Source organism: Eulemur rufifrons, chromosome 29 (genome assembly GCF_041146395.1).
Source record: "Eulemur rufifrons isolate Redbay chromosome 29, OSU_ERuf_1, whole genome shotgun sequence".
In the NCBI taxonomy this organism is placed as follows: domain Eukaryota; kingdom Metazoa; phylum Chordata; class Mammalia; order Primates; family Lemuridae; genus Eulemur; species Eulemur rufifrons.
In genome coordinates this window covers 21,329,128-21,354,879 of record NC_091011.1, presented here as the reverse complement: position 1 = coordinate 21,354,879, position 25,752 = coordinate 21,329,128, and the positions used below count along the sequence as shown (strand labels likewise).

The 25,752-nt window shown below is 35.1% G+C and overlaps 1 protein-coding gene across 8 annotated transcripts in view; it reads right to left on the bottom strand.

Moving 5' to 3' along the window:
- Positions 1-4,408: 4,408 nt before the first annotated feature.
- The window catches only part of NT5C3A (5'-nucleotidase, cytosolic IIIA), a 57,426-nt gene continuing 36,082 nt past the window's right edge, over positions 4,409-25,752 (bottom strand). Inside the window, exons 1-10 of one of the 8 annotated variants that reach the window (XM_069461349.1) lie at positions 21,304-21,390; positions 16,829-16,913; positions 14,689-14,787; positions 13,060-13,129; positions 10,768-10,814; positions 9,782-9,867; positions 8,178-8,267; positions 6,674-6,836; positions 5,676-5,876; positions 4,409-5,129 (exon numbers count right to left, since the gene is read on the bottom strand). In XM_069461349.1, the coding sequence (XP_069317450.1) occupies positions 5,028-5,129; positions 5,676-5,876; positions 6,674-6,836; positions 8,178-8,267; positions 9,782-9,867; positions 10,768-10,814; positions 13,060-13,129; positions 14,689-14,787 (858 nt within the window). In that variant the 5' untranslated portion in view covers positions 16,829-16,913; positions 21,304-21,390 and the 3' untranslated portion in view covers positions 4,409-5,027. Of the gene's footprint in view, positions 5,130-5,675; positions 5,877-6,673; positions 6,837-8,177; positions 8,268-9,781; positions 9,868-10,767; positions 10,815-13,059; positions 13,130-14,688; positions 14,788-16,828; positions 16,914-21,303; positions 21,391-25,752 lie in introns of those variants that run through there. The other 7 variants (XM_069461347.1, XM_069461348.1, XM_069461351.1 and 4 more) reach the window with 7 other exon arrangements.

Sequence of the window (25,752 nt, the reverse complement as noted above, 5' to 3'; positions counted from 1 at the left end):
CACAGTAGTGGAGACAGGTTGGCTGAATGAGGAGTGCATTTCTTTGGGACAATTAAGATGGGCCTTAGAACTTCAGGAAGAGAGGGCGCCTGAGGCCTGCCGAGGTGAGTTGAGACGAGTGCTGCCTGGGCACTTCCATCTTCCTGCTGCTGAGGACATTCGTTACCTGTGGCTGCATCAGGCACAGGAACCTGTGTGGGTGGGCAGGCTGCTAAGCTGGCCCCACTTCGTGATGCTGCTGCAGCGTTTGCTTATTATATTGCATTGTGGTTATGGGTTATAGCTCTGCCAGCAAGGCCGTATTAATAAAGGGGCCAGGCTGGGCGCGGTGGCTCACGCCTGTAATCCTGGCACTCTGGGAGGCTGAGACAGGAGGATCGCTTGAGCCCAGGAGTTTGAGGTTGCTGTGAGCTAGGCTGACGCCACGGCACTCTAGCCCAGGCGACAGAGTAAGACTCTGTCTCAAAAAAAAAAAAAAAAAAGATAGAAAAAATGTCTTCATTTTGGCGGGGACATTGTCCTGACTGTAAGACTATACATAAGCACTGGTCCCTGCCCCCATTTCTTACCTTAGTATCTTAGGTTTCTGCCAACAAAGTTGCTTTTTTTGAAGCCTTTTTCCCTTGGCTCTGGGTTTTTAAAAATTTTATAATACTGTTGCTGATATCACCTGTAGATATAAAGCTTTTATACTTACTAAGTTTGATTGTATGTGGTCTCCATCCTTAATGTGGGAATTTTGATTGTTCAGGGGATTCCTCCTAGCTTGCACTGGTCACATTTAAATCTTATTTAAATGCAGACAACACCCAGATTTATAGTTCCTACCAAAATTTCTCCTTTGAGCCCGTCTGCCTATATGATATCTTCTCTTGTGCATCTCACAGGCACCTCAAACCTTGTATATCCAGAATAGCATGTCTGTTCCCCTCCTAGCACCTCCCAGCACCTCCCCCCAAGCCTGTTCCTCTCCATCTCCCCTCGCACCCATTTGTTCAAAGCAGACAGCAGCAAACCCTATTCTCTCACCCCACACATTTATCCAGCAGCAGGTTTTGTCAATTCTGTCTCTAGACTAGGCACGGTGGCTCTCACCTGTAATCCCCACACTTTGGGAAACCAAGGCAAGAGGATTGCTTGAACCTAGGAGTTCTGGACCAGCCTGGGCAATAGCAAGACCTTGTCTCTGTAACAAAATTTTAAAAAAATTCGTCGGGCATAGTGACATGTGCCTGCAGTCCCAGCTACTCAGGAGGCTGAGGCAGGATCACTTGAATCCAGGAGTTCGAGGTTGCAGTGAGCTATGATTGCACCACTGCACTCCAGCCGGGACATCAGAGTGATACCTCATCTCTAAAAAATTTAAAATTCTGTCTCTAAACTTCTGGAAATGACCCACTTTTCTCCAGTTCCACAATTTCTAACTGGAACTACTGCAGTAGCCCCCTAACAGGTGTGCTTGGGTTTATCTGCCCCTACCAGCCCACTTGCCACGTGGGAGCAGAGTGATCCTGCCCCTCCTTTGCAAGGAAAGAAAAACCAAAGTTCTTAGGATTTACAAAGTCCTGCATAATCTTGCTCCCATTCATCATCTGATGATATTCTTCCCTTTGCTCATAATGCTGTTAAACCAGCTCTCAGTTCTTTGAGCACCCTGAACTCTCTCACTTAGTCCTTTGCACACACTGTTTCCTCTCCTTGGAATAGTTCTTTCTCCCCCAACTCCACACATGGCTGGCTCCTTCTCATCCTTCAGGCTTTGGCTTAAATATCACCTCTTCAGAAACGCTTTCTCTGATCACTTTCTCTGAAACAGGTCCTTTGTTATTTTTTTCATAGCATTCGTCACATTTATAATAGCTACTCCTTCCTCTTCTGTCTTATCCATTGGAAATGGAAGTTACAAGAGGGCAGGAAGCAAGTCTGATTTCTTAACTATTGTTTCTCTAGAACCTAGAACGTTGTAGGGACTTTATCTTTCTTTTCTTTCTTTTTTTGAGACACAGTCTCGCTCTGTCATCCTGGGTAGAGTGCAGTGGTGTCATCCTAGCTCATTGTAACCTCAAACTCCTGGGCTTAAGCAATCCTTCTGCTTCAGCCTCTCGAGTAGCTGGGACTATAGGCACACACCAGGACACCCAGCTAGTTTTTCTATTTTTAGTAGAGATGCGGTCTCACTCTTGCCCAGGCTGGTCTCAAACTCCTGAGCTCAAGCAATCCTCCCACTTCAGCCTCCCAGAGTGCTAGGATTACAGGCGTGAGCCACTGCGCCCGGCCTATAGGGACTTGTTGAATGAACGACTCTTCATTTAATTCTCACCTCTAGTTAATACCCCACTTTACAAATGACAATACTAAGGCTTAGAGAAACTTAGAGAAACTCACTCCAGGTCACAGAGTCGGACTCAGATCCAGGTTTGATTGATTTCAAAGCCTGTGCACTTTCTATCTTATCTATGAAACTTGTACTGAAACTAAGTAGCCTGACTGCAGAATCTCAAGGTGACCTTGGAGACGTTTCAGGATTAGCCATTCAAGATCACATTTATTTTTTCCTTGCTAATTCTCCATAGGGTGTGCCAAGGAGAAAACCCCAAACCTGAAAGCTGGTTAAATAGACCTTTGGCAACCTAAGTTTTGGTGGCTTAAGAAACCGTGGAATGTAGGTTTCTTGTGAAATCACTCTGGACAGAGCTAGGATTACTGACAATTGTGTTCTTTCCTCCCCTAGTTTCATCAAAATTGTTACTTCTAGCACTCAAAACTGCTTTACCTCATAAAGTAAAATTTAAAGTTGAATAAAACCACTAACGCCAGGCTCTTTAGAGAATGTGGTAATGACCACACACTACCAATGTTCACTGACCGCAAAAGATCCTTTCATTTCATTGACTCAACCAGACACTGTACTGGGGGATATAATGATGTGGATGGACACAGCTAACAATATTGAACACTGTGTCACACTGTACTAAATGCATATATAAATTTGAAGTGTATGCACCAATGGAGATGAGCATATCTAATCCTCACAAATCTAGAGGATATAGCATTATCTTTAATTTATAGATGCACAAACTGGGACACAGGTTAAATAATGTGCTCTGGTCACACACTTAATGGCTACATTAAACTGTTCTAAAAACTGAACTCAAATACAAATATTTTTTAAATATCAGTAGCATCAGGTGGCAGTGAGATGTGATAGGGTCACAAGCATTTAGTGGAAGAGACATAATAATCAAGTTGTCATGGAACTGGCTAGAAGGAGCCTAGAGAGTGCATGTTCTCAAGGGATTCGTTATACAGGGGGGTAAATGAACCTACATTGTTAGTAAGGGGCTAAACCATAACTAGAATGCAGGTCATGACTTCACTATTCTTTACACTTACACCACACAATACACTTATTTAAGGAAGCATATTCTAAACTCCTTTGGGAAATAGCCAATATGACAAGTTCTGATACCAACACAGGATATAAAGAGCTATCACTAGTGCAGTGATTCCCAGCTGTTTTTTCTATGTGAAAAAGTCTTGCAGGGAATTCTGATACTCCCATGCCTCACTATCTGCTTTAATGCAACGTTTACTTTTGAGGTTGATTTTGAAAATACCTAAGCAGGGTCTAGTTTACCTTTTGCCATTGCATTTTTTGTTTTATTATTTATTATAACAAAAGTAGTAGTGGTGGAGGGTAAGGAGGGGCATCCCTAGGAAAAAAAAGGTTTTTTATCATGTGACCCTGCCTTCCTGCCACATCCGAGTGGACTAGAGATTGCTGATCGCACACACTGGATGGCCAACCCAGTCAGATCATGCTGTGTGTGCATCAGAGCTCGGATGCCATAAGCAAAACAATTAGGTGCCCATAGGATCTGGAATTCAGGGGTTATCGTCAGGGTCAAATTTATCACAATGGCAAGTCCAAACCTATGTAAATCAATTAGGAGGCAGCAGCAGAGATTTGGGATAGGAAGTCAGGTGCAGAGAGAAATGTTAATTCCTAACTTCACAGTACTACCAGTTTTAGTCACCATGAGATCCAGCTCCACTTTGTTTACTGCCTGTGTTTGTTTCTGAAACTCAGACTTTAACAATAAAGTGCTCTCTTTTACTGATGTTCTCAATGGAGGAAAATAATTTTTGTAGGTATCAGTATTTTTTGAAGGACAGATTAAATTTTCCCTGCAAGAATCTTTTTATCTTTAGATTTATAATGTATAAATTTTGAAAGCATTCAATCTAAATAGTCACTATGACATCTAACAGGTTAGTGGTAAAAAATAAATAGTTACTATGACAAGGACATTAGGAGAAGGAAGGAAGGAAGAGAGGAAGGGAGGAAAGAGAAAACAAAACCAGGGCAGGTGCTCAATAACTGTTTGTTGAATCAAGGAATAAAGACAGTCTTGACAACAGAATTAAAAAGGCTTTTCATTTCATATTTGTTATCAGTGCTTCAGTACAGAATGTTTTATAATGATTAGTGACATTGTGAACACCAACTTTTTCCAACACTAAGTACCAGTCTTTTCTGGTAAATATTGATTGACCCCAAAGTAACCAAACATAACACAATTTCAAGAGACGGTGATACCATCAGCATAGTAACCCAAATTACAAACATAGCAATATTTAAAATCATGCACATTATTTCATAATACATCTTTTTAAATTTTGACAAAATTTTCTGGTGTAAAAAGACTCCTCAAAAACATGATAACATTAAACTACAAAACTCACTTTGGAAAAGTAGGGAGTTATTTTTCTAATTTTGGCTTTAAGATTTTTTTTTTTTTTTTTAAATCGGTTAAAAAATATAGTGAGGAGTGTGTTGAGAGACGTGGAGAAAAATGAGCTTGCAGTTGGTGGATTCAACATGTCTGAAAATACTTCAGTTGTGTAAAAGGAAAACTTCAAGAATAAGGATGTATTATAAATAAGAGTCTTTCAGCAAGATGAACAGATGAGCAGTTCTTGCATCAATTGCACCCATGGGAGAGGTCTTCTTGAAGAATGCTTGTTTATAGAATCTTCTGTAAAATAGAGTTGGCTACCTCCAATGATTCATCTTGCACTAAAACAATATCGTAAGAGTCCATGTACTTTTCTAAAAGCTCATCCACCTAATCAAAAGAAGAACAAAAATAAAATGAACATGTAGGGAGAAGCAGCAAATGATTCTAGTAGAGATATCATTGTTATGTTAGATATATGGGACAAAATATAGTAAATTAAATTCACTTTCATAAAACCTTTGAAATGAAGAAAAATCCTTTAAAACTTTAAAGAGTCACTGACACTGAAATTTTTCCACATGGTAGCTTTTCTCCCCAAAATGATCTTTCTCCAGTCCAGTGGTTCTCAACTGGGATGATTCCACGGAACATGTGGCAATTTCTGGTGACATTTTTGATTCTTATCACTGAGTGCTACTAGTGAGTGGAAGACAGAGAGGCCTCCTATAGAATATATACCTTCCCTTCCCCCAATACCTATAGCATGCATGTGTGTACCAACTCCTTTAATCAGCACCAAAGTAAAAGGGTAAAGAATAATCAAAATGTCTGTGAAATAACTGCTTTTTCAGGTCCTCTGGCAACAATTACCTATGAAGTTTCATCCTAATTTTTTCTTAGGAAGAAAGTTAAATTACAGATCTTTATACTCACTTTATCATTTAGATATCCAATTTTCAGAATGTGTTCGACATTGGCTACTCCATCTGCCATTCTTAAGTCTCCCTGGGAGTCTCCCAGCAGAATTATGTTGCTATTGTCTTTTAGTTGATTAAAATAGTCTGTATTCTTCAAGGCACCATCATGTTTGTTAAATACATGAATTAGTTCTCCTTTAAATCCTTTGAGTACTCCCTATAAAAATATAAATCTTTTGAAATAATAGGTTTTGAAAATTCTATTTGTTGGATTTTCATATTTTGCAAATTTTAATAAATGTCACTATTACTTCACCATATTTGTAAATTTATCTTTGATATTAGAGATCTCAAAGCACTTAAATCAAATCACATTCATGATAGCTAAGAAGGGCCCCAGAAAGTCAATGATTTTTTAGAGACTACCTTAAGTGGTAAAACAAAATGAGTTAAAAACTCAACTTTTGCTTTTCATTTTGTACTAACCAAAATATTCCGTCTTATGTATTTCATAATACACTATCTTAATTAAAACCTTTGGTCAAAAAAATGTCAGTTCTAATTCACTTTTTTTCCAACTATGAATATTAAATTTTCAGAGTTGCTGCATTAAATTACCCTAAAAATTTTACTGATTTTATTGTTAGTCTATAGCTTGAGGAATGAAAATTTAAGAAGGGCATATTGTTTTTAAAAATGGATTAACATTGGGAAAGATGGAGAGTTCCAGAGTAGGCATATCAATGTGGCCTAATTTAATGAATATACATTAATAATAAATTTACATGATTAAAATATTTTCAGATTTTAAAAGTAAACATGAAGAATGATTTGAGCTGGGCACAGTGGCTCATGCCTATAATCCCAGCACTTTGAGAGGCCACGGCAGGAGGATCACTTGAGTCCAGGAGTTTGAGGCTGCAGTGAGTTATCATGACGCCACTGCGTTCTAGCTGGGGCGACAGAGTGAGACCCTGTCTCTAACAAAATAAAATAATGATTTGATATTCTTACATTTTCATCAAAATCCATGAAGTTGGACACAACTTTGACATTTGGATGATAAACACCAGCTTGACGGATAACCTCCTCTAGTACATCACCGATACCAGCTGAAAATATGAACACCGGGATACTGTGTTGTTGGAGCTTATCAAAGAAATTCTCGTATCCTTCCCTGCAAGACGTAGGTACAAACTGATGGTTAAAGAGCAAGATATAGGCCTTTTCACTTAGAAGTTCAAAGAATGAAATATTTCTACCTGATTCTATGGCTCACTTATATTCTCATTTCAAAATACTGCCTAAGAGGGTTGTTGATGATATCTAAGATATTAATACTAGTAATGAAAGTTTTTCAAATAACGGTTAATGCTTTACCTTCCTTTTAGTCAATTCTAAGAGTACAAACTAGATGTTTTTAGGGTCACACTGAATATGCATATGAGCCTACAGCTCATAATTTAAACCCTTTAAAAAGACACAGCCGGCATGATAGCATGTGCCTGTACTCCCAGCTACTTAAGGGACTAAGGTGGGAAGAACGCTTGAGCTCAGGAGTTGGAGACCAGCCTGAGCAAGAGTGAGACCCTGTCTCTTATAAAAAAAAAAATAAAAATAAGACAGAAAAAGATAGTTAAACTACAACTTGAAAACCCCACTTAGGCTGAAGTGGAAGACTGCTTGCTGTACACACTATTCATCTACCTTCCCTATTGTCAGAAAAGCATCTAGCATTTCTCTTTCCTAAGATCTTAAAACCTTTCTTCCCTTTTTATTCTTCTTAGGCTATACATTAAATAAAACTGTTGCTGCCTACAAAGGAATGTAATATTTACTAGCTGTCCTCACTTTCTTTCTGACAATTTGACAATTTCCTCCTTAGAAATAGTCTCCTTAAAATACAGCATAATCCCAAAAACCAAAAAGTAGCATCATATTTACCTAACGAGTTGAACTTTTTAAGAAGTGGTAAACAGTATTGAAAATAAACTTAAAGCTTTTTATAGCTAGTAATTCAAGAATTATAAATATTTTAATATTTTAATTATATTCATCTTCCCTAGAAATAGTTTTCAAAGAAGTTTGAGAATTCAGAAAGTAGATTCATATAAATTTAGAAACAGGGTACTTAGCTAAATTTTTTTCAACTGGATTTATACATTCCTTTCATATTCTATGTCTTTCAAAAGTATTTTGCTAAAAATTTTTAAAATGGGCTTGGTTTCAAAAATTTATGAATTAATCTTGAAGTTTTTAATCTGGATGAAGGAAATATAAATTAGTACTTAAATCTCATAAGCCTCTTAGTATCTACACCAAGATCTAACATGTTATTGTAAATTCCTTATCTCACCACTATCTATTTTGTGATAGATGGCATATGGCATATTTTGGATGTTTATATATGTAATATTATATACCTTATTTTAGTAAAAATACACAATCGAATACATATATAACAATACTTCAAGTCTGTAAACAATAACAATAAAAACCATCACAGAAACAAACTTACTTGAGCATAACATCAGATTCTGCCACAATTTCTTTAAGTTTAGCTTTTGGTAAAGATTGTTCAACAAGCAAACGATGTGATTTATTATACCTGAAGTTTATGATGGAAGAAAAAAAAGAGTATCAATTAAAACAGATTAAAACTATTATCTTCATTAGAAAGTATCCTTTAGTGTGAGAAAATGAGCTTTGTTTATCTTATTTGATTAGAGATTTAAATTCACCACTAAGGAATGTATACCCCATTAGTCTGAAAATGTGATAAGCATGTTCTTACTGAATTTCCCAGTTCGCTCAAACTTTGTATGAGTATGAGCGAGTATTTGCTTAAGTATGTAACAAGAGAGGAAACTAGCTGTAAACCTTTCCTCAGTCTACAGATAAGAACTCAATCCAGCCTAGGGAGGAATAATCATTTTTCTGATTACAAATTAGAGCAAAGCCATTTTTCCGAACTGTTTGTAGTTTGAATTTTCATGAAATGTCTACACACTGAAGATGCTGCCTAGTGAGCAAGAGAGAAAATCCTTTTGATTAAAATTGTTATATATAGATTGGCCTGCTTTATATTTATGTAAAAACACATATAATCATGGCATCTCAGTATAACAGGCCTTTACAACCTAACTCTCACCCGTTACAACTATTAAACAGCCAAAAAAGAAAAAAAAAAAAAAAGAAAAAACCCTAATTCTTCACATGATACCTAAAAATACCCCTGTAATATTCCTAAGTGATTCTCCTCTCTGCCTGGGTCAGGTTCTATCATGTCAGTGGACTCATTCTCCAAAGGAAGCTTATTCCATTGGCAGAAAACTCTGCCACATAGCCCTTTATCATGCTGAAATCAATCTTCTTAAGCCTTCCAAGCCTAATGCCAGTTCCACTGCTACAGGTGGGTAAAGTCTGGTATCTTTTCAACATATAATATAAACACAAATGAGGTGTGTAAAGTACCCTGTTAGGTAATGAGAAAATGAAGACAAATATCATTCCTGGTCTCTTAAGATTTTAAAACAAGTTGTTACTTCTCAAAGCATGTTCTATTTCTTGAAATGTTCCTCAAATAGGATGGCTCAGACTCCTCTGACTCCTTTTAAGGTTTTCAAGATTTCTCTTACCAGCATTTTTCCAGAACCCTGGAACAATGCTTTGATGTGTGGTCTGCTTGGAACGCTGCATTTTGATTAATGCAACTAACACCAGAGGTCTATTTCTCAGTAACCACGTCACCTGCTGGCTCCAGCTGAGTTCAGAGTCAATTAAAATCCTAATTCCTTTTGTTTATACCTTGTGTTTATACATCTTGTGCATATACTTAAGAAAAATTACTGTTTTTAATTTAAGATTTAAGTGCAGGATTTTTAATTTATTCCTATGGAACCTCATCTTAAATAGATTAAATAAAATAAAACATATCCTAGAATGTTAGAGTGATTAGAGGATTAGATTTCATTTTTCTTATATTTAATTCACTGCTCTAACTCACTGTATAATTTATGAATCTATTTATATGCAATAAAGGGGAAAATAAACTATCAGTTGTGACTATAATATTGTTTTAATATTTTTTTAACCCTCTCACCGCTCAACACACCCACTTACCATTCCACCATATGAGGGTACTTCTGCTCTACAGTAAGACCAGGATCAACTTCAATAGCATAATACTTTTCCTTTAGTTTCAATAACTAGAAAGAAATGAATAACTTAATCATGAAGATTATAGAGTTGTCATTAATCTACTTAGTTTTACAGAAAGCAAAATAGTGTAAACAAGTATTTTCCATAAACTGCTTTATAAATTGAGCTAATGCATCAATTGACTTGATATTTGTTGAGCTTAGTGAACATGTAATTAAATATACCTGCAAAAAGCTACTGTTCTTCTGTAAAGTATTTTCAGGTGAGCAATTCGGTGAAACCAACTAATAATCAAATTCTCATTACAAAAACACTTTGTAGCCAGGCATGCTGGTGCACACCTATAATCCCAGCTACTCTGGAGGCTGAGGCAGGAGAACCACTTGAGCCCAGGAGTTTGAGGTTGCTGTGAGCAAGGCTGACGCCACAGCATTCTAGCCCATGTGACAGAGCAAGACTCCGTCTCAAAAAAAACCAAAAAAAAAAAAAAAAAAAACCAAAAAAACCCCCACTTTAGTTCTCATATAAACGTATTAAATTTGATTGACATTTTGAGTTGTATTTTGGTAAGATATACCCAATCACTTAGGCAAAGTACTGAAGTAAATTCCTGATCAGTTTAAGGGAACAAAGCCTACATAAAACTTATGTACTTCTGTTTTAATTCTCCAGTTAAGGTAAGAACACCAGAGTGTTTTGGTAATCATTTAAGAGTTTTTAATCTAAGTTTTATTGTTAAAAATTTACTGCTAATTTTATCTTTAAAATATGTTGCAAGCATGTAATTCATACAATAAACCTAATATTTACTGAGTGCTTACTGTGTGCCAGGTATGGCTATAAGCATTTTCATCCATTCTTGTTCTTGTGAACACACCTGAAGAAATTCTCAGGAAAAAAAGGATAATAAAGTTTTTGAGTAACTCTGGATTACTGTTGGTGCTTACCTTTTCCCGACATTCATCTGTAACCAGTTTACAGTTGTCAATGATATCTAAAGAGAGAAAACAGGCCTGAAAAGAAATACTCTGATGCTACCACTATCATGAATAATTTGTTACTTTTCTTTAGGTTTAAATACTAAGTCAACTAGCATAGTTCTTACAACTTTTGGTCTCAGTGGTACAATTCACTTGGCATTGCTAGAGAAGCTAATGGTTTTAAAATATGAGATTTAGTGATTGCTCATTTAGCATCACTGACCTAGACAATGCAATGTCTTGAACACCGTGAACGGTGTACTGTTTCCATTTTCTTCTTTATGATTAAATACAAGAAAATAGATATTTGAAATACACCTTAATAAAAAGATAGCAAATGCTTAATGTAAAAATCTGGAAAATACAGATCACTGCAAAGAAGAAAACAAAAATTACTCAGTTTTACCATTCAATAATAAATCACTTTGGCCGGGCGCGGTGGCTCACGCCTGTAATCCTAGCACTCTGGGAGGCTGAGGTGGGCGGATCGTTTGAGCTCAGGAGTTCGAGACCAGCCTGAGCAAGAGCGAGACCCCATCTCTACTAAAAATAGAAAGAAGTTATATGGACAGCTAAAAATATATATAGAAAAAATTAGCCGGGCATGGTGGTGCATGCCTGTAGTCCCAGCTACTCGGGAGGCTGAGACAGGAGGATTGCTTGAGCTCAGGAGTTTGAGGTTGCTGTGAGCTAGGCTGACGCCACGGCACTCACTCTAGCCTGGGCAACAGAGTGAGACTCTGTCTCAAAAAAAAAAAAAAAAATCACTAATATCTTAGTATATTTCCTTTCCATCTTTAAAGTTTTATGTATATTAAATTAAATATGAGATCATACTAAATCTATAAGTTTGAATTTTTTTCTTTTTCATTTCACACTGTAGCCTGTATTTTTCCATGTAATTTTTTTTTTTTTTTTTGAGACAGAGTCTCACTTTGTTACCTGGGCTAGAGTGTCGTGGCATCACTCTAGCTCACAGCAACCTCAAAGTCCTGGGCTCAAGTGATCCTCCTGCCTCAGCCTCCCATAGCTGGTATTACAGGTACATGCCACCATGACCAGCTAAATTTTTTATTTTTAGTAGAGATGGGTCTTGTTCTTGCTCAGGCTGGTCTTGAACTCCTGAGCTCAAGTAATCTTCTTGCCTTGGCCTCCCAGAGTGCTAGGATTACAGGCATGAGCCATTGCACTGGGCCTTTTCCATGTAATTAAAATCTTGGTAGATGAACAGAACAGAATTTATACCATTTCTGCAGTGTTAAACTTTTTAGGTTGATTCAAAGCATTTGCTATTAGAATGAATGAATTATTCATTTATTTAGATCATTGCAACCTCCAACTCCTGGGCTCAAGCAATCCTCCTGCCTCAACCTCCTGAGTAGCTGGGACTACAGGTACACACCACCACGCCTGGCTAATTTTTCTATTTTTTTGTAGAGATGGGGTCTCGTTATGTTGCTCAGGTTGGTCTTAAACTCCTGTCCTCAAGCAATCCTCCTGCCTCGGTCTCCCCAAGTCCTAGGATTATAGGAGTGAGCCACTGCACATGGCCTTCAGAAATAATTTTATGTTGTGCTTAGTTACCACTATTTTTGTGAATAAAGCTTTCCCCCTCCACCCCTCTACCTTTGGGATTACTTGCTTAGAAATTCTCCAAAGAGGAATTACTGGGGTAAAGAGTATAAAGTTTTTAGTGGTTTCTAAATAGAAATGGTTTTTTAATTCATACATGTACTAAAACTAAATTGAGAAGGCTTATTTCACTGTTTCCTGGTCAGATTGAAGAGTATTATTCTAAAAACTCACTGCCAAGTTGGAAAACAAAAAGGTATAATTATCCTAGCAATATAATTTAACTTGAGATTTATTGAATAACTAGGTTTTACTTAATTTATACATAAATGACACAAAGACTTGGGAAAATTCCCAGAAAACTGACTATTAGATAAATGCTGTTTCTTTAGGTTAACCCAGAGTATAAAAACGATTTAAATATTTATTAAGTAAAGCACAGACCATATTTGGCAAGAAATATTTTGGAAGTCTCCATTCCCTTTGGTACCAAAACCATGCATGAAAATAGCCATTTATACAACATGGGGAAAAAATCCTCAAAATATAATAAGAAAAGCAGGTCCCCTCACGTTCAATATCCAAAATGAATTTTAAAAACCCACTCATCTCCAAGTAACATAGGTAAAAAGGATCTTAAAATAATGATTACATACTTTCATGAATTTGTTTAAGAATACCACTTACTGTGACATGTTGGGCATCTTTTCCCTTTGTGGGAAAACCTACTGAGTGTCATATCAAAGTCTGTTATTATCTGTAAGAAATAGGAGAAAGGCATTATGTAAACACAGCCACCATGGGCAGCATTTGTGTGTGCTATCCAAACGCATGCCGCACGCTTTCCTGTATGCATGGGACTGTGCTCAGTCCTTGGCCCCCACTGTAGGTTATTTTCTCTACATTGAGTTTTATCACATAATTCATTTATAAAATCCTGGGAATGATCTTAACTGCAAGGCACTACCTTAAGTGCCCTAGCATTGTCACCAATTAAAATGTGATTATTCAGCCATAAAAAAGGGCACAAAAAAATAAAAAACAAAACCAAAAAAAAAATAAACAAAATTATTATATATATATAAAGGAATACAGTCATATGCAGCAACATGGGTAAGCCTAGAGGGCATTATGTTAAAGTAAAATTAGCCAGGCACAGAAAGACAAATATTGCATGTTCTCACTCATATGTGGGAGGTAAAAGAGTTAATCTCCTGAAGGTAGAGAGAATGATGGTTACCAGAGGCTGGGAAAGGTAGGAGGGTGGGGGGATGAAAAGAGGTTGGTTAATGGGTACAAAATTATAGTTAGATAAAGTTCTACTGTTCAATTGCACAATAAGATGACTATAGTTAATAATTTATTGTATATTTCAAAATAGCTAGAAGAAAAGATTTGGAATGTTCTCAACACAAACAAATCATAAATGTTTGGGGTGACGGATATCCTAATTACCTTGATTTGATCATTACACATTGTATGCATGTATCAAAAAATAACATGTACCTCATAAATATGTATAATTATTATGCATCAATTTTAAAAACTGGAAAAAAAAAAAGAGCCAGGCTTATAATCCCAGCACTTTAGGAGGCTGAGGCAGGAGGATCACTTGAGGTCAGGAGTTCAAGACCAGACTGGGCAACACATTAATAACAAGACCTCGTCTCTATGAAAAGTTAAAAAAAAAAAATTAGCCAGGCATGGTGATGCATGCCTATAGTCCTGGCTACTTGGGAGGCTGTGGTGGAGGGTCGCCTGAGCCCAGGAGTTTGAGGCTGTAGTGAGCTATGATCAGGTACCACTGCACTCCAGCCTGAGTGACAGAGCGAGACCCAATCTCTATTAAAAAAGGAATAATTTTTTTAGTTGAATATCCAGATTGTTGGTTTAATTTACACTTAAAATATTTCTTTCAAAAAAAGAGACAATTTCTTGAAAAAAATCAGTTGTCCTCTTTATAATGTTACATCTTAATTTGAACTACTGTGATTTATTTAAACATGGAAGAGCAATTTGAAATTATATACTAGTAATATTATTCTTAAAATGGTTTAGTATTTGTGTACAGTTAGTTTAATACTAATGAAAACCCAAGATTATCTCAGGTTATTAATTTTTGTTGGTTTTTCCAATGCAGTATTCTGTGTTTTACAACAACTCTAGATATATGTTTTAGGTTTTATATCCCTAAAGGATAGGCAAAAATTGTCTAAACTTGCTTTAATCACATTTTATCAAAACAGGAGACGACTGAGTCTGCTTGAACATTAAAAATGAAAGCTTAATAATAAAGCCTTCTTGATAATTATTCACCTGAAGTTTGGCAGCTCCTCCTTTGATAAGTCCACAGATAATTTCTTCTACTTTTGTAGGGTTCTTGATGCGAACTGAATTTTTCTGGAATTCTGGCATCTAAAAAGTAGAAGGAAATTAATTATTTTTAATTCCTCTTTCTCCAGGTTCCTTTGATACCAAGCAGAAGCTTATATTATTTAAAGACATAAAAATGTTGAGGCATTATTTTAAAAAAGCAAGTCACAATATTAAATTACCATTTATACACACAAAACATGTTAAAAGTAAGTCAGTAGTGTCCACCTAGGAGATTAAGACAAAACTACATTTGTAATTCAATTACTTTATAGGAAATTGAAATTTTTCTAATTACAAAAGTAATACATGCTTACCACAGAAGTAACAGTAAAAATATAGAAGAGAAAATAAAAATTGCTTTGAGTTCTACTACATAAACAACATTTAAATTTATTTTCTACTAGTATCATTTCATATACTTTTGCATTTGGCTTTTTAAAATTAATATTGCATATATGGTTATAAAAAATTTTTAAACAGAATTCATTAATCAAAATAGAATCCCAGAATTGAATGGAGAATACATTTGAACTTTGTGATAGAGTTATTTAAGTTATTATATTTGTGTCTCCTTAAAATTTAATGGCATACATATATATATTTAAAATGTTTCTGAGCAGAAACGAAACAAATATTACATGGTTATTCCCCAAAAGCTAGTCTTTGTACAGATAATTAAAGTATATTTAAAATATTTTAAAATTTGAAAAGTTGCTTGAAGATCTTTGCTCCTTTTTACTGTATTGTGTTCCAAATAACTTATTGGTATCAATTTTACAACAGATTTATTTCAAATTAAGATCATTACTAAACAGTATTTCACTAGGCAGGGTTGTACGTGCCTATAATCCCAGATACTCCAGAGACTGAGGTAGGAGGATCTCTTGAGCCCAAGAGTTGGAGACCAGCCCGGGCAACACAGTGAGACCTCATCTCAAAAAAAAAAAAAAAGTATTAGACCACCTGGGTTTAAGCTGCTACTAAGCTGGTTTATTGGTTTATTAAGACTTTAGGGTTGCTCAACAATTTCATATTAAGTATTACTTCTTTTTTCTACCTTATCACAAATAGTATGAAACCGATCAGAGGAAAATCAGCGCAAGAAGCACAGAGCTCTTATAGCACACGTACAACTTGGAAGAGAAAATTATGGATTATTTTATAGTAAGTTGTACAGTATAGATAACAATAGTACCTCAAGTCAAGGTTCTCACTGGTTTGTACTACATGATCCTTATTTAAGTGTATGCTTTTATTCTGGGTACATTATTGCCAATATTAACATCTTTCATGTGTGTTATAGACATGGTTACAAAAAATTCCCTGGACCTTCTATCTTTGCTGTAAGAGAATCTGACCAGCTTAAGTCTATAGGTCGCATGTTGTTCCTACATAATGGACAAGAGTAGAAAAATCAGAAAAAGGGCTAGAATGTTTTCCAAAATAACAGAAGTATACAGAAAAGAGAAGTGCTAATATTAAAATTTTCTCCAGGAATGAAAGACCTAAACCTACAGGATACTTAATTTTTAAAAGCCATATTTAAATAGGATAGATGGCCTGCAATGCAACTAACTTTGAAATAGTGATCCTTTTAACTTAACTAGATAAGTTTCAATGGAATAAGTTATCTAAATATTTATGTTATAGTGATTTTTCAACAGATGAGAAAAGCAAATAGGCACTTGTTCCTACATTCCCTTTTTCATTCATTAATCCATTCACTCAATCAATATTTACCACGTGTTTACTTTGTGCCAGACACTCGTGTTAGAAGAGCTATGATGATATGCAGTACTCACACTGTTTTCCTGCTGAATATTAGGCACTATCGCAGTTTTGGAATATCACTTCTGTGGCTCCCTTACGAATACTTCAGCTAGTAAGTTTATCTCTTGACAACTAAATTTTGTTCTTACCTTAGCCTTAACTGGCAGGTGCATAGTAATCATCATATGCTTGATTCAATAACCAACTCATTATAGTGAAAACAACACAGGATATATGTCACTGACTTAATTTTCACCAAAAAAATTAAAAATTTTATTTCAGTGTGTCCATACTGAGTAAGGTGTCCTGCCTCAAGAAATCACATCCTCAAGTTTCAGATAATGGATAGGAGAACACTACCAAGACCACTTCAAAGTAGGCTGGTTTCTGTTAGGCTAACAACTATAAGACTGGTTTAGTCTAAATCACTAGGGATGAAAGAGAACCAGTGGCTAGAGGCATTGGTATCTCTGCTTTCCAATAACATACAACCATTGATCTTCAGATAAAAAAGTAGTGAACACAACAGGGTAAAGGAAATAGGTGTAAGAAATATGAAAATGACCATTACACCTGCCTTGGGTTATATGGTACACAACACTCCTCTCTTGCAATACACACACAATGTCACTGAAGTATATGAGAAATACTTCACAAGAACTTGAGATATTGGGAATTTTATTCAAATATTTTAGAATGTAACATAAGAAATAAAATCAAAGACTACTTTATGAAATATGTCAAAGAATATCAGAATATCAGCACATTGCAGGAGTATGTGGAACTGTATCACATAGTTTTATTACCTTACACAAATTCCTTCCTTCCATATTCCTTTTGAGCAAAAATAGACCTGGTTTGGTGGCACATAAAATAATGATACTTCAAATTTGAAGGTTAAGTTATTTTGAATTCTATGAAAACTTTTCAATTCTATTATGATACAATTTTAGGAAAATAAATAAGGGGCTATAAATTTCCATCATTTTTCATAAAAAGAAAACAAATTCATCTTATAGTAAGGCCATAATGTAAGAGGTTGGGGAAGAAGCAAAGCCTTCCTGAGGAGAATCAGGGTATGTTGGTTGATTGGAGCCTAATCTGAATCAAAACTATAATTAAGAAAGACCTAATATACATTCATTCTGACTAATCTTTAATATATTTGTACAGATAAAATTAACTTCTTAATCATTAGTCTACTTCCATATTCATAAAGTAATGATTTCTAAAGAAATTGATTTCAGGCTGGGTGCAGTGGCTCATGCCTGTAATCCCAGCACTTTGGAAGGCCCCAGCGAGAAGATCACTTGAGGCTAGGAGTTTGAGACCAACCTGGGCAACATAGCAAGACCCTGTCTCTTAAAAAAAAAGAAATTGATTTCAAAGTTATGCCATTTTATTCACAACTAAATAGCAATATTAGATTATTTAGTGTTATCTTGTTGATACATTGGGATAAGATCAATATGAGTATCTCCATACTGCAGTTACTAAATTTCTGGGTGTGGTTTGGTATCATCAATCCAATGAAAATGTCCCAGACTAATAATCATCCTCATTCTCAGGATGAGATTAGGACACCTTCAAATGTTTAGTTGTTTAACCTATGATTTAAAACTATAATGTTAAATTTTGATTAAAAGATATTTAACTTTACCTCTGTAAAGAAAAAAAAAGAAAACACACAAATGCATTCTATTTATAATAATGTATTGTTATTCTTAAACTAAAAATTAAAAAATCAACTAGGTTAGTGTAATTCATAATGTACAGAAAATACAATTCATATTTTAACCAAAGACAAAAAAATTACTTGACATACACACACACACACACACACACACACACTCTCATCTCTGTGTTTTGGGGTTTTTTTGTTTTGTTTTGAGACAGAGTCTTGCTCTGTTGCCCAGGCTGGAGTGCCATGGTGTCAGCATAGCTCACAGCAACCTCAAACTCCTGGGCTCAAGCGATCTTCCTGCCTCAGCCTCCTGAGTAGCTGGGACTACAGACGTGTGTCACCATATCCGCCTAATTTTTTCTATTTTTAGTAGAAACAGGGTCTCACTCTTGCTCAGGCTGGTCTCCAACTCTTGAGCTCAAGCGATCCTCCCGCCTCAGCCTCCCAGAGTGCTAGGTAGGATTACAGGTGTGAGCTACCATGCCTGGCCATCTGTTGAGTTTTTAATTATCTTAATATTATCCTGTATCTTCTTGGATATGGCCCACATAAAAATTAGTTTAAATTACTTAAGAATTTCACTCGGCACTGTTTGAGGAAGGCATCTTCCAAGAGCAACTTATTTCCATTTAGGATTCACTAACCGTCCTTCCTCCAGACATCCTGCTGGCTCCACCTGCTGCTCTCCCCACAGCTCTGACCTGGATTTCCTTGGTTTCTACCCTGCTGGCCACCCTACAGAGCCTTCCAGGCAGTCGGGTGTGCTTGCAGTCCCAGCCACCAGGGAGGCTGAGAATGGAGGGTCTCTTGAGCCAAAGAGACTACCCTGGACAAAAGGGAGACCCCTGTCTTAAAGTATTTTTAAAAATAAAACAATATTGTGTGGGGAAAAAAAAGGAATTTCAGTTGGATGGTCTCAGAGAAATATTCTTTCTTGGTTTTCCATTGTTTATATTTGATACAGACAAAAGACTTCATTCTGCATTGGTACACAAAGCAGTGGGCACTACAATTTTTACACTACATTAAAAGTAAAGATTTGAATGCACCTATTCAGACTGGTGTATTTACCCACACACATAGATGATTTTATAATTTATTTAGAAGATTGTGCATTACTAAATTTTAGTGATAACCATCTCCCCTGCCTATCATATATTTGGTCTATCTCCACATTAAGGCCAAATTCTTTCATTCATTCACCACGTATAGTCATTAAGTATAAGGCAATGCATTAAGCAGCCCTGTAAGAAATATTAATACAAAAGTTTTAATAAGATATACATCTTACACTCAAGGCACATGTTCTCTAATGTGGATTGTAATATAGAAACCCAAGTAATAATACATTGCCAAGATGTCCAGATAAAATATAAGAGGAACAGAAGAAATGAAGATTACTTCTGCTGGGACTAAAGGAGAAAGAGACAACTCAGCTAGGCTTTGGAAGAGAACAAGGTTTAGATATGCTGAGATTGGAGAGGAGTCAAAATGCAGTGTCCAATGTGGGAAAAAGAGAAATAGCTGTTTGTCTGGAACTTAAGTGAACATAGATAAGAGTGTGTATGAAAAGTCTGGAAGGAAAGATTTGGAGCCAGATCATGAGAAGTGAAGAATAGCACCCTATGGAGTGGTCAACATAAAAGATCTATCAACGTTTTTAGAAAAGCAAAGGTAAAAACTGTGTAAATTAATGCAATCCAAGTAAAAAACAAAACAAAACAAAACAAACACCTTTTGTCTTGTTTTCGTTCAATAATCTGAAGGAATCACTGTTGAGTTGAGTACATTGCTACTTGCTCTAAAACAGAAATGTGTTAGAGGGTTCTATGACCCAAGTAACAACAAAGTATGTAAAGGGTACCGTTAACATTACATTGTTTTTATGGTAGGAAATTCTCCTATTACTTGTATTCATTTTGGTTAAAAAAAAGTTGACTCGAATAAGAAAATGAGTTTTAGACTACACAGAAATATGTTCAATCCTACTGAACCAAATGATTATGCAATGAATGCAAAGATCACGTCTATGTTATTAGGTTGAACCATATGAAACTGACAATATTGGACTATATTTGACACATAAAAACAATTTCATATGCTTCAACCCAACAGCTATAACTAAACTGATGATGACTTAATCACCACTTATAGTCAATTTTCACCTTGATCATACACTAGTTGAGGGAAAGTAAGTTGAACAAAAGATGTATTACATGTGACACAATGCTGTTTGCTTGCTAAGTCATGTTCTAGTTTATAGGTCAGAAAAAGCCAGAGAGAAAGAGAAGGATGAAAAAATAAAAAGAAGAGAAGAGGAAAAACAACAACAAAAAGAACAGAAAGAGAAAATAAGAAAGAGATCGTAGGGCAGTTGTCCTCTTTAAAAGAGAGGATTTTTTAAATTGTCGTTTTTTAAGATTTTACCATTGTGAATATGAGAATAAATGTAATTTCTTTGTACACATACAAATAAATATGCTACTTAAATGGTTAAAACACTAACATAGGAGATAATACTTACTGAGTGCTTAAAATGTGCTGTTAGGAACTTTATATACTTTTTCATTAAGTATTATTGAGGTTGGTGGTTTCACATACATTTCTTAAAGATAAGATTGTCCTCATCCAACAGTATCATAGCTATTAAGGAATGAGTTGAGATTCGAAGCCAGTTCTGACTCCAAAGCCTGTATTTTTCCTACCTCATCCTGATGTATATAATGCAATGAATTCTGTTGTGCAAGAAATATTTCTTAAAAATTTGAATGCTTGTCATTTAAATTCAGAAGCCCAAGAATATTTCATACTGTATGATTTACATGTGTTATTGCTGAGCAAAGAAAATTTAGCATAAAAAGGAATAGGGTAACCATTTTATATTCTAAGAAGCACTGTAATGTGCATTAGAGTTCAAGCAAAACATTTCAAAGATAATTTGAAATTCAATTCAATCAGTATTTGAAATTCTATTGTATGTCAAGCATTGTGAAGAACGATCTGTATAAAATTTCAGTCCCATAATTATTTGGTTAGAGACAGAGGTTAAAGTGGTGAAGATTCACCATTATAAATGGAACTGGAAATGTTCAAATACCCACCATTTTCACATGTACAGCAGACTCTCGATTAGTCATTTCTTGGTTATCCAATCTTCTGGATTTTCCCAGGTGATGTCACAGCAAAAGAGAAAAAGAAAGGTACACGTGACACACATAAATTTCAGGCTCTTCCTGTATGCTGATAACACACTAAGGTGGTACTTTTGGCATGATTTAAATACCAAATTATTACGAGCATTTTTTTTTTGTTTTTTAAGAAGCTCAGCAAAGGTTTTACTCTATCTGGTATAGTTTTGGGTTAAACATTTTGTATGGAGAATTTGGAGCTCCCTTATAAGAAGAACTTAATATGGTGTTAGAATTTGAACAAAAAGTTAAAATGGAGTAAATATTTCCAAAAAACCATCCCACTTTATTGCAAGGATATTTTATCAACATTTTCTCTACATGTCAGGATGAAGTCTGTGGGAAAATTGTATGTCGCTACTTCTGAATCAATGTAGGAACAGATAAATGGAATAAAGAGAAACATAAAACACAAAAGTCCAATTTTTTCTTCAGTTTTCTTATATTAAAATCTTTTTTTTTTTTTTTTTTTTTTTGAGACAGAGTCTCACTCTGTTGCCCAGGCTAGAGTGAGTGCTGTGGCGTCAGCCTAGCTCACAGCAACCTCAAACTCCTGAGCTCAAGTGATCCTCCTGTCTCAGCCTCCCAAGTAGCTGGGACTACAGGCATGCACCACCATGCCCGGCTAATTTTTTCTATATATATTTTTAGCTGTCCATATAATTTCTTTCTATTTTTAGTAGAGATGGGGTCTCGCTCTTGCTCAGGCTGGTCTCGAACTCCTGAGCTCAAACGATCCGCCCACCTCGGCCTCCCAGAGTGCTAGGATTACAGGCGTGAGCCACCGCGCCCAGCCTATTAAAATCTTTAATTTGAGGATATGATATCACTAAGATATGAGTTATGTTTGAATCTAGCATAGTGTCTGGCACAAAATGAGTATGTGACAGTGTTTGTCCACTGAATAAGCATTTTATGAGTCTCGGTGAAATTTATACGTATCTATTCATGAAACTAAAAGCAGCAGTTTTTAAAATACGCCTCACCATTATTATTATTTTTCTTTTGCACAGTATAAATCTTAGGGAAAATTACTAATTTACTTTTATTTCATGACTTTATTTTTACTTTATTCCAGATAAGTAAAATTTTATAATCAAAGCACTATTTAGAAAGGGCAATTTAGTTGAAAGGGGAAAATATTTGGCTTTTTCTTAAACTCTGGTAATAGAACTTGAGCATTAGATCTGTGTTCTTTTAATTAAAAGGTATTACAGGAGATATATCAAATTTTCTCAAATTCTAAAATTCAGCCCCCCCTTCCACTTTAAGTCCATGAAATTGCAAAATGTCTTTTCTCCCTCTCAGAAAGGCTGCTAGTTAAGTTGATGGTCTCATAATTGATGGCATCTTAGAGTTGAGTAAACAATATTTTCAAATAGTAAGAAGATACTTGCAATTTTTCACACCTGAGAAATAATGTAATCTGTAGAAGTATATACGTGTATGTCATACTACTATACAGCTCATCAAGCATTTGATCACCACCCCTAAAATATAATTATAATGGTATTTTGGAGATTAGTAGTCTCTAGTTTAGATGATTATAGTCAAATTTAAGTAAAGTTTCCTTGGTCTAACTTCTTTCTGTCATAGTCATCTATCTTTAACAAAGAAGGTATCACAGAATTTGCATGCAAGTCTGTTTCTTCATTTATGGGAATCAAAGCATAACTACTAAATGCTTATGGCATTTTTTTGATATTTAATATCAGAAAAGGGGTCTAGATTTCTCAAAAGGCACTATTCAAGACCATTTTATTAGCTTGAAAAAAAGGAAGAATGTGGAAAAGTACAGTAGTGTTTATAAAAATATCTCATAATCTGTGAAACATTTGAAAAGCCCAAAGGAAAACAATTTAAGCAGTGAAGAATTAATTAAATTCATTTTAATATCTGAGAATCTAAGATCTTTTTGTTACACAGTCTGGTAGCACAATTCCACTCCAGCCCCTAACCTTCAAGTATGCTTTTTGGAGCAATCATTTTTACTTTAAAAGAAAAAAAGAAAACAAAAACTAATACTACCAGGTAAAAAAACAATCTGCCATCAATCAAAGTTGGTCTCATCAAACTTTATATAAACAAAATAAACAACGACTGATCACAAATTTGATAATGGCCAACTCTAGGACATTTTTTAAATAAGCAAACCTAATAATTCATGGATACTATGCAAATTTCAGCTGAAGATCTTTTATTCTTCCCAATCCTCACTGGCAATCTGACCAGAATTTATCTTTGTTCAAAGATAATCTCACATAAAGTGATACTGCAGTGCTTACATAAAAATCACTCTGAGGTCTGTATCATTTAAAAAAGTATAAAGACTAAGGCATAAATGTCAGCATTCTGGCATTATTCTAAGGAAGACACTGGAAATTAGGGCAGGGTATTTTTAAACCTTTTAAACCAATAGGCTTGTAAACCTATACCTGGTTTATAAAGTTCTGGCTTACTCTGCCAACGGTCATCTGTTGCAGATGCTTCAAGAGAAGAGTTGCTGGAAAAAACACATCAAGTGTAGAAGACATGTTCAAAAATAGAAAATAGTACCCTTGAACTATAAACTCTCTTCAAAGGAAGTTTTAAAGTCTTAAGTCTTTGAAATCTTTAAATGTGGACTGGAAAATGTGGAAATTGGAAAATAATTACTTTGTGTACTTTCTGTATAAGATTAAGGTTTCTACTATAGCAGTGTTCATTACGAGGAATTTGTAGGACAAGGCTAAAGACTGAAGCAAGAGGTAAGAAGAACTTCATTTAAATAGCACAAACTTGATAACCGAAAATTTATGGTATTAATTCAGTTATGGTATTTCGTTCTGAGATGATAGTTTATAAATCAATTAATGAAAATTGGTATGTCTACATGAAAAAAAATTTACTTGCTTTAAAACAAGTCTTAAAGTATCTGAATGCAAACTGAATACTTTTAAAGACCTACTTGACTCTGTCTTAGAAAATGAAAAAGATTAAATTTGTTACTATAGCTTTAAAAGTTGTGACTCTGCTTTAATTTTGATACTTGCAGAAATATTGTAAACTATATTGGTAAGATAATAAAATTTTGAATGGCAAACTGTAGGTCACTTACATAAGAAAAGATATTAATATATATTACTATAATATGGACAGGGTATCAGCAACAGTACTGATAATGAATCAATTTTTACTGTACTTTTCCAGCAACCTAACCTATTTGTCTTAAGCTTCAGTTTTTAAAAATGTTACTTTCTTAGGGTGATTAACACATGGAAAATCAAAGTATAAGTTTGATTTTTCTGTAGGGTTGTAATCATTTTCTTGGGGCATTTAAATAATTGTCCTTAATCAGATTTTCAACTCAGCAATGGGGAAAAAAATACACAAACTGCAAAACGAAACTTTTCTCCATACAGATGAGTAACAAAATTGAAACTGAATAGCAAAAGGTGGGAGGGAAAGAGGAGGCTATAGGAGGAAAGAGGAAAAAATAGAGTTCAATGGCTAGTTATTTAAAAATTGGCAATTTACACTAATTTTCTTAAATGGTAAAACAGTTTCTCAGTCAGAATTTTATGGATACTTATTAAAATAAAAGATTTCAATGCTTAGAATTTACTCTATCCTTCCCACCCTCACTACCTCTAATATCTAATAGCATTTTTCAAGATAAATAAACCAAGGCAGATAGAAACTAAGTAAATTAAACTAACTACCCTTAAGGCACTCTGAGTTTTCTGTCCTTGGATTTGTCCTAGAACAACAGTATAGGTGATGAGCAATGTTCAGAGATGCAGGGTTTGGTGCAGGCTGCCAATAAAAACTAAGCAAACTGCTTTAAGAAACAGTCTGCTACATGATCTAATTTTTCTGATTTAGAGAAAAAAAAAAAACAACAAACTATAAAGTGTGGAGGATTCAATTATTTAAATCTAACTTGCCCATGATATTCTAGGCTTTCACTGCAAGATACATGTCTAAATCTTAATTTTCAATATATGATTTGTTATAAATCAGTAATTCAGATTTTTATCAATTCGTAAAACAGACCAGTATAATCCCATTCTATAATATCCTGGGTAAAGCTCACAGGCACAAAATAAAAATTAATAATCTTTACTATTAGCCATAATAAACTGTTCCTAACACTAATGACACAAAGCATGTAGCTATCAGCAAAACCAAATTACACAGCAACTGAATGAACAACAAAATTGAATCTTATAGTGTTTTCCCCCAACTTGGAAAGACACTTCTGAGGGTACTTTTCTTTTTCTTAACATCTACATGTCAAACAAGAAGCTCTTAAAATTAGAATGTATAAAAAAAAATTTGTGAGACCTTAGACTCTTCAACATTTTGCATGTTTATATCTTT